Genomic DNA, 9,144 nt, shown 5'->3' with positions numbered 1-9,144 from the left:
CACTGTAAATTATATTCGTGTACATATTTGTTAGTCCAGGGGAAATGAGAAAAGTCTTACCAGGGGAAACCTGTGTATTTCTAAAACTGTGAACTTTTTTTATATCCTATAAAGTTTTTGAAATACACGGGATGAATATAAAATGAGCTCTCGCGACAGCTAAAGAAAGCCTTGTTATCAGGAATTCTCACAAGGATGCGTGTGGATACCCCCTCCCTCTTCTCTCTCTCTCCCTCCTCTCTCTCTCTCTCTCTCTCTCATTTTTCGTCTCTCTCTTCCTTATTTCTCTCTTTCCTAATCTACCTTCCCTTTATCTCTTGCACACCTTTAACGCCCTCTGTCTGTCTCCAACCTCAGTGGCTTATCACTCTGCTCAGTTAGCGAGGATGACCTCGGATCTGAAGGTTGCTAGTTTCAGTCTTCAGTCGAGATGTCAAATTTAGTAATGTATTAGTCGAAAGTCGAACAACATATTGCCAACATCGATGAACATCATCGAGCCAAGAGAGAACATCACCCTTTTGTAGGTATGGCTGACGGAAAATTTTTTTGCCATCTCACCAATCGGCTAAAGCTATAAAGCAAAAGCCGCTACAACAATAACTGAATACTACTGAAGAGATAAACCCTTTGACGAAATCTAGACTAGTCCAATGTGAAAAGCAAAGAAAATCAATACGCGTGACGTGCAGTTTTAACGTGAACATAGAACAGTCCAATAGCTAAGCTCAGAGCTCAGGTAGAGCAGATAAAAATCAACGGGATGTTTTTTATTCCGGGAATTCAAAGCTCCAGGCTTTCTGTTCCCAGATTATAGACCTGATAGTTCTATTCGCAGATTACCTTGCTGGACCTGTGATCTTATCAGAGTTGATCAGAGGTTGCAGATGACTCTCCCATTGATGCAGGTCTCAATAATTTCACAGTGGGAATATGTAGCCCAGATTTGGACTCGTATACTTTATGCTGTTAGGTGTAGGGGCAAATGGCCCTAAAGGATGGGTTAAGCTTCTACGAAGATTTTATGGTAGGTTCTAAGGTTCTATACATTTCCGAGTCCCGGATTCACTCTTGGTTCGAAAAGGAGAAAAGGACTTGGCAATTTTCGAACCCACAGAGCTAGTGTGCCATTTCTTTTAGTAATCTAACCCCCTCTAATGTACTGTTTATTGTTTTGACTTGCATCTATCCCCCTCTAATTATTGTTTATTGTTTGAACTTTACAGTGGTTCAATAGGCGTCTTCCACACGCTAGACAGGGTGGATCTGAATCAGTGCGATGAAGACTTGGCCCTGCTGTTCGGAGGAAAACATCGCTGTGATCCTGAGACCACCCATGTAAGTAAGATGTAAAACCAGGACTCCACTGACAATAGTATTTTGCGCATAAAGAGACCCCTTTAACGTTGTCAGTCATTGACCCTCGGATGAAACCCAAGGAAGTTGCAACATTCCTTGGAGTGGTAATAATTATTATCAATAGATCAGTTGCGCTTACTTGGCTGATGTTTCAAAGTCATAGAGCAGGAAAAATGAGGACTAACGGAATCTCTCTTTTTCTTCTACGACTTCTAGATCCCGAGATAAATCAATTTTGCCGGTAAATCGTGAACTTTGACGTCACGGCATACGCTCCCGTAGGCGATGACGTCACATCAAATGTCCCGAGCAAATGTCCATTATAATTGATACCTTTTTAATGGGATTGATACCTTTTTAATGAAAAAGATAAATATTCCAGTCTTTAAGCAGAACAGTAATGATCAGGAGAGAGAAAGAGACAGACAGAAAAGAGAAGAAGAGACAACACCAGACGAAACAGGACTTGAGAGATATTAGAAAAGACAAGAAAGATTAAACGTAGACGGAAAGCTCAAAAAAAAAAAAAAAAGAAAAAAAAATGTGAGAGAACAGTTGTAATAATTAAAAGAAAAAGGATATAAAGAAGTAGGTAGAAAGAGAAAGAACAGTAGGTAACGAGCAAAAGGTAATGGGAGTAGAAGAAAAGTAGGAGAGGGTGTGAGAGAGAGAGAAGAAGGAAAAGAAGGAATCAGAGAGAGAGAGAGAGAGAGAGATGGAATCAGGGAAAGAGAGAGAGGGAGAGACATAATCAGAGAGAGGGAAGGATCAGAGAGAGATAGAGGGAATCAGAGAGAAAGAGAAAGGGGGAGGTAAAGTCAACATTAATGTATGTATAACACCTGAAATTCCCGTTTCCTGTCGGATTAAATTTTGGACTCAAAATTCCTCCATTTAGAAAGCTCGAGACAGAAAATAGAGAGAGAGAGAGAGAGAGAGAGAGAGAAAGAAAGAGCGAGTGAGAGAGGTAAGCTGTCGACATGAATTACCTACTCCAGAAAAGAGAGAGAAGTTTGAAATACCTAGGTAAAGACAGAAAATTAATGAAAATTCAATTCTGTGACTAATGGCCTAATTTTATGGCCGGGGCCATCAGAGGTTTAAATTTAACTCTTGATTGGTTCATTTCAAAATATTCAGCAAATCAGATTTCAGATTGTTAATTTTTCCCTTTTTTTTTTTTTTTTTTTTTTTTTTTTTTTTTTTAATTTTTAATCTTTTCAATTTAATTTTAATGTGACATGTCTGTTTGAGTTGTATGCTGTGTCATATGGCAACCCAGACGCTGGGCAGCTCATCAATAAATTATTGATTGTTTCTCTCTCAAACAACTTGGTTGAGAAACAGTCCTCTGCTAACCTTTTGTTTCAGAACAATCAGCTCATTAAAACTACTTTGCTAGTTCCTTGTTTTAGACAGAGCAGCTGATTAAAACTGCTCCACTACCGCTAGCTCCTTGTTTTAGATTTTAGACTATTTAAAAATCCTTTTCCCCTTTTTCATCTCTTTCTTCCAGAACAAACACCTAATCTCCTTTTGCCATCTCTTTTTTTCCATAAAAACCTCGTTGCTATGTAGCTCTTTCTGCTCTTTGTATTAGTTTGCTATCTTGTTAAATCCCTGATTAACCATCAGAGAGTGAAACCAAGCGAAAATACGAGATGAGCATACTGCATAGTCTCTAACTTTCCAACACACAACCTTGAATTAGTTGTTCGATTGCTCATTGCTTTCGGAAGAAAGTTTATCTCAGTCAAAACACGTACTGCAAATACATGTGACTTTCCCTACCCTCGTCCCATACTTGCGGGACGGGTAGTCCCATAGTTGCGGGATGGAGGAGGGGGTATCCCGAGGGAATACCTAGTGAAAAAAAATACCACATAAAAAAATGGAATTAAAAATAAAATGAAAAATAAATAAAAAATGAAAAAAAAAAAAAAAATCGAAAAACAATAGTAATGAAATTTTATGGATGGGTTTATCTAGTGGTGAACTGTGAACTGGTGATTGAACGTCATTTTTTATATCTTTTTTTATTAGTGAACATTTCGATCAAACCCAATATATATGTCCTCTATCATTTTTCTTCTCTCAGGGTCTGAGATCGCGTTATCGGTTATCTGAGTTAGCAGCTGAAATAAGTTAATTTATCAGAGTCCCATGTAGATATGTAGGTCAATAATGTAAAAACGTAGTAATGTAGTTAGTTACCTACCCGGTTAACGAACAAAAATCAAAAATAATTCGTAATGACTTGAACAAACACATTTTGATTTTGTTTGAATTTCACATTATCAACCCTTTTGGATTCCAACCTTACAACAATCCCATGTTCCAACATTTAGATGGGTTTTTGTACAAAGCTTTAGTTGGGGTTTTGTACATAAATTTTAGTTGGGGTTTTATACATAACTTTGGGTGGGGCTTTGTACAAAGCTTTGGATAGGATTTTGTAGCTAACTTTGGATGAGGTTTTTGTAGCTGTGGATAGGGCTTTGTAGCTGTGAATGGGGTTTTGTAACTTTTGGATGGGGTTTTGTAACCCCGGGATTATTAGCACCTTGTTACCCGTGTTTGTTCATTAGAGAAATGTAAACATTCCAACTTTTAGGTCGTGACATTTAGCATGGATGCCTGAGGTGATTTTTTTCGACTTGAAATGTCAGTTTTCCCTTTTCAAAATCTGGTTCAAGCTATTAATAGAATATACTCGGAAAGTACCTAAATAACGTTTAGAACAACGTTTAAAATACAATTATTTAGTCTCCCATGAGTCCATCGAAGGGCTTGATACTTTTTCCACAAACCTATTTAACTTTTTCCCCTTCCTCTTTCTCTCTTTTTTTTTAAGTCCTCCGGGGTCATTTTGAGTACAAAGGGTGGAGCGTTTTAATTTCAATTTAATTATGCATAAAATTTTCCCAGAGAAGAAGTTTCTTTTACTGGTAAGACTAGAGTAACTATCAGGGGTTTATTCATGGGGGTTGGTGCTATAAGCGGACCTAAGAAGTCCTCGGTTACCGCACGGCGCCCTTTTATAGTGAACTTGGGATAAAGAAAGTAAAGAAATGTCCCTTTTTGTATGAACGCCCGATATTTATATGGTTATACAATGAGTGTAACGTTGTTTAGTCAGGGAAAAAACGTTGGTCCGTTTGCCAATTCAGAAGGTTAAGTTTTCTCTTGGATGCATAATTAGAAGGTACATTTTCCTTTAGTTACCTCTTCAGGACGTAATTTTTCTCTTCGTTCTACATCGGGGAAGTTAACTTTCCCTTGGTTACACATTCAGTAGTTAAATTTTCCGTTAAGGCTCGTTTTCACTTGTTGTGAGATTCATCCGATTTTTTCCCGAATGTCCTGTAAACCTGTGGGTAATGTATTAAAATGAGAGTGTTTCCGCTGCACACGGTTTTTTTCCGGACAAGTGGGAACGGCCCTTAATGTGCTCATTCAGGAGTTGAATTTTCTCTTAATTCACTAGCTTTTTCCTCGCAATATTTGCCCTTGGATTGTTTTGCATCGTTCCTGAGTGTTAACATCGAGGCCATTCCAGACTATGCTGTAATGCGGATGTAATTTTACAAAGTTTCTCCATGTTGTTAATTCACTACGAACAACATTACATTGTCCAAATGGGGGGATGTGGCCTGTGCTTGTTTTTATCTTTTGTCTATATATTGTAATTATTTTATACTTACATTAACCCAGCTACAAGGCTACAACTCATATGTTGTACTGAAAAAATCCCGCCTTAGAACCCATTCTAATGAAGCTTCTCTTCAAATAAGGAGCGCTTTAGTGCCTTTGGAATGCGTTTCAAGGCCAATTTTTGTAACTAATTAAGAAATCATTTACGACAGATCACAATCTGAAATTAAATTTGATTTAATTTTATCAATTAATCACTCCTTAATCTTAAAATTGATATCAAACCGGGTTTAATCTTAGATTGAGCCCAATCAGATTGCTTTTCTGTCTTTCCCGCGTTCTCTGCAATCTTTTGTCATTGCATGACCTTTCTGTGTCCATAATCAGTTGAGAGACAAGAGACAGAACAAAATACTATCCATTTTCTTTCAGGACCTCAGCAACTTCAATTCAGTTGTCTTTGGGAATGTCCTTTAGAATAAAAACATGGATGCGAATTGAATTTATTTTGACAGTCCTTCCATTATTTTGTATACATTTTGTATACTCGTATCTATAACCAATTGCTATTCTTTGCTCTCGGTTCATTTTTTGTTCGTGACCTACTTATTTATTTATTTTATCTCCCTATTTCTCTCTCTCCCTCCTCATCCCCCCTCTCTCCCTTTTTCGTTTTCTCTCTTCCTCTTATTTCTCTCTCTGTATTATTATTCTCTTTCTCTCTATTGCTCTCTCCCCTCTCCTCCTCCCAAATCTCCCTCCCTTCTTTCTCTCTCTCTCTCTCTCTCTCTCTCTCTCTCTCTCTCTCTCTCTCTCTCTCTCTCTCTCACTCTCTCTCTCCCTCTCCCTCCTTCTCTTTCTCTCCCTTCCTACCATTGTGATTGATCTTTATTTTTTCTTTCTTTAGTTCTCCGTGCCTGTCTCCCTTCTCTTTTCTTCCCTCCTTCCCCTCTCCCTCCCTCTCGCCCTCCCTTAATTCTAGTCTCTCCTTTCGTTCTTCTTCCTCTCGCCACCATTATTCTTATGAGTTCTCTCTCCCTCCCGTTTTTACTTTCTGTTTTGTACTTTCAATTCAATTCACCTTCCGATAGGTAAGTCTTTCTCTGTCCCCCTTTTTCTCCCTTCCTCACTCTCTCTCTCTTTCTCTTCCTTCCTCCTTCCCTATCTTTCTCTCTCTCCCTCTTTATATCAATCTCCCGCATTCACATTCTTATCTCTCTGTCCTTCTTCCTGAGCTTTCTCTTCAATTTTCCCTCTCCCTTATCCTCTCCCTCTTTCATTTTCTTTTCCAAAAGGAAGAAGATTGATGACAAGGATAGAGGAAGAAGAAGAAGAAGAAGAAGAAGAAGAAGACTGAGATTTTATGAAAATGTTAAAAACAGATACATTTCAGCTTCCACCTTTCATTTCAGTCTCTCTCTCTCTCTCTCTCTCTCTCTCTCTCTCTCTCTCTTTTCCTCCCTCTCTCTATCTATCTTCCAATCTATCTCTCTCCCTCCTCCACCATCCATCTTTCTCTCTCTCTCCCCCCCTCTCTTTCTCAATCTCTCTCTCCCCTCTCTTTCTCAATCTCTCTCTCCGCCCTCCCCCTATACATCTATCTTATCTCTGTCTCCCTCCCTCCCTCATCTATCTATCTATCTTTCTCTCTCTCTCCCCTTCTTTTCTCAATCTCGCTCTTTATTTTCTTACTTTATCGAGTCTTAAGAGGAAAAAGAAAAATTGTATTGTAAATTTTCAAAAATTACAATTTTTCTTCCTCCCTCCTGCCTCTCTACCTAGCAATCTATCTTTTCCTCTATTTCTCTCTTCGTTTTGTCCATCTTCTTTTTCTTTTTTAAGTCACTGCCTACGAAAAAATTTTAGAGGGAACTGTAACAATGGAGGTCTCGAAGAGAGAAGGAGGACACGATAGAATGTTATCCGTTCTGAGAACAAACCTTATTTGTTTAGGATAAGGCCCGGGTTAAGTTTGGTTTTACAGCCGACTACGCGCTACTAAAAATCTTGCGTTTACGCGTGCACCAGTTTGTCAACCAGCGATCTAGCGTTTACAAGGCAGACGCACTACCATCCAAGCTAACTAGGCTGACTCTTACAAAAATCTTTTTACTTTCCTTATCCTATAGGAAGGAAAGTAATGTAATCGGGTCAAAATTTCGATGGTCAGTTTTTAGTGCCAAAACACGTTTTGAGGTCCCTAGAGCCTAAATCCAAAGTTTCAGCCATTGGTCCGTGGGTGTGTCTGTCTGTGTGTCTGTCTGTCTGTCTGTAAACAAAATATCTCGAAAACGCAAAATACTCCGAGAACGGTAAGAGCTAGAGACTTGAAATTGGTAGTAGAATGTCAAATGTGACAAGGATGCGACACGAAACTTTTGGTTAAGATCGGTGGCAACGGTTGGGCGGCAATTTACCGGCTTTTTGGCGGTTTTCGGTGTAGATTTACAATATCCTCGGGAAAACGGTACAAGCAGAGGACTTGAATTTGGTATGTAGGTTCACCAAATGTGACAAGGATGCAACACAAACGTTTTGGTTGAGATGGTGCTGCGCTCCTTGGCGTTATTTTGACCGCTTTTGGACAGATTTCGACCGTTTTTTGGCGGTTTTCAGCTATACTGACTAAACGGTTAGAGATATTGTAAAAGTTACTATAGAACATAAAAATAAGCATCATTCAATAGGATAAGGAAAGTCGTGTGATGTTCACACCAGATTTTTTGTCTTCCAGTGCATTCACAAGCGAGGTTTCGGTCTGCGGCGGGGTGGCTATGATTGCATGTGTAGGGAGGGATTTGCCCCACCCGATGCTCAGAGTAATGCCAGCTCCTGGACGTATCCCGGTGACAAACTGGAGGCTGCCAACTTTACTGCCAGGTAAGAGTGACTCACTATGAAACTCTATTAGTGAGTGAGTTATGGAAAAGAACTACTCATTTCAGTGAACTACTCGTTGAGTCAGATCCTAACTCCCTGTTCCTATCTGTTTCAATATAGTTGTAAAGTAACTTCCCGAGATCAATAGGCTATTGATGATAATATGATCAATGTGGTTAATGAGTCAGATCCTGACTCCCTGTATCTATTGAAATGTGAGTTACATGTTTTAAGATCTGATTCGTTGACTGAGTTGTCCACTGAAAAAAGAGTAGCTAGTAAATTCTTTTTGTAACTCACTCTTTACACATCTCTAGTGTTTTAAAGGAATTGTATGCCGCAAATTATTGCTCAATTTTCAGCTAAAAAAAAGTCTCGACTTTAGTCAAATTTTGCTGACATTTTGCCTACAATATTTTGACGCGGCCAAATGTATAGGTCAAAATGGCCGAGAGAGAGAGATAGAATATAGATTAGAAGAAAGGATGAGATAGAAAATGAGAGACAGAGGGAACTAAAAGGGAGAAAATTGGAACAAAAAGAGGGAAAAAGATAGTTAAAAGCGGAAAATAGGTTGAAAGGTAATGGAATAAAAGGGGTTCTAAATAATGGATAGAGGGTGGGACAGAGGGATAAAAGATGGAGGATGGGAGGGAGTAATACTGTTCTGTTCTAATCAAGTTAATTACTTAAAACCTGGTTATTTCAGACAAGGGTCTGTTAAACTCTTGAGAGATGCCATGTCGACTCCATAGTAAATGTAAATTGGATGTAAATAACCTAACGAGCTGCCTTTGTTCCATTAGATTAGAATAGTTAGGTACCTTGTATACGTTGTTTGTAATTCAGGGGTTCCCAAACTGAACGATTCGCGGACCACTTTTGAATTTCGTGATAATTCACGGACCACTTCAAGATTTTTTTAGTCAGTCTAGTTAACTTCGACGTCTGCCTTGTAAGCGTTAGGTCGCAGATTTTATTCGCGTCCGTTCTCGGAAAGTCTCGACTTTAGTCAAATTTTGCTGACATTTTGCCTACAATATTTTGACGCGGCCAAATGTATAGGTCAAAATGGCCGAGAGAGAAAGAGATAGAATATAGATTAGAAGAAAAGATGAGATAGAAAGTGAGAGACAGAGGGAAATAAAAGGGTAGAAAATTGGAACAAAAAGAGGGAAAAAGATAGTTAAAAGCGGAAAATAGGTTGAAAGGTAATGGAATAAAAGGGGATGTAAATAATGGATAAGAGGG

At 38.8% G+C, this 9,144-nt stretch overlaps 1 protein-coding gene across 1 annotated transcript in view; it reads left to right on the top strand.

Annotated features, from left to right (window-relative positions):
• The window catches only part of LOC113471839, a 13,493-nt gene extending 5,549 nt beyond the window's left edge, over positions 1-7,944 (top strand). Inside the window, exons 2-3 of the mRNA XM_026831282.1 lie at positions 1,227-1,338; positions 7,748-7,944. Coding sequence (XP_026687083.1) covers positions 1,227-1,338; positions 7,748-7,897 — 262 coding nt within the window. The 3' untranslated portion in view covers positions 7,898-7,944. The remainder of the gene's footprint in view (positions 1-1,226; positions 1,339-7,747) is intronic.
• Positions 7,945-9,144: the final 1,200 nt, after the last annotated feature.

This window comes from Diaphorina citri, unplaced genomic scaffold (genome assembly GCF_000475195.1).
Source record: "Diaphorina citri unplaced genomic scaffold, Diaci psyllid genome assembly version 1.1 scaffold68, whole genome shotgun sequence".
NCBI classification, from domain to species: domain Eukaryota; kingdom Metazoa; phylum Arthropoda; class Insecta; order Hemiptera; family Psyllidae; genus Diaphorina; species Diaphorina citri.
The sequence above is the reverse complement of the archived record's forward strand: the minus strand, read 5'-3'. Positions and strand labels throughout refer to the sequence as shown.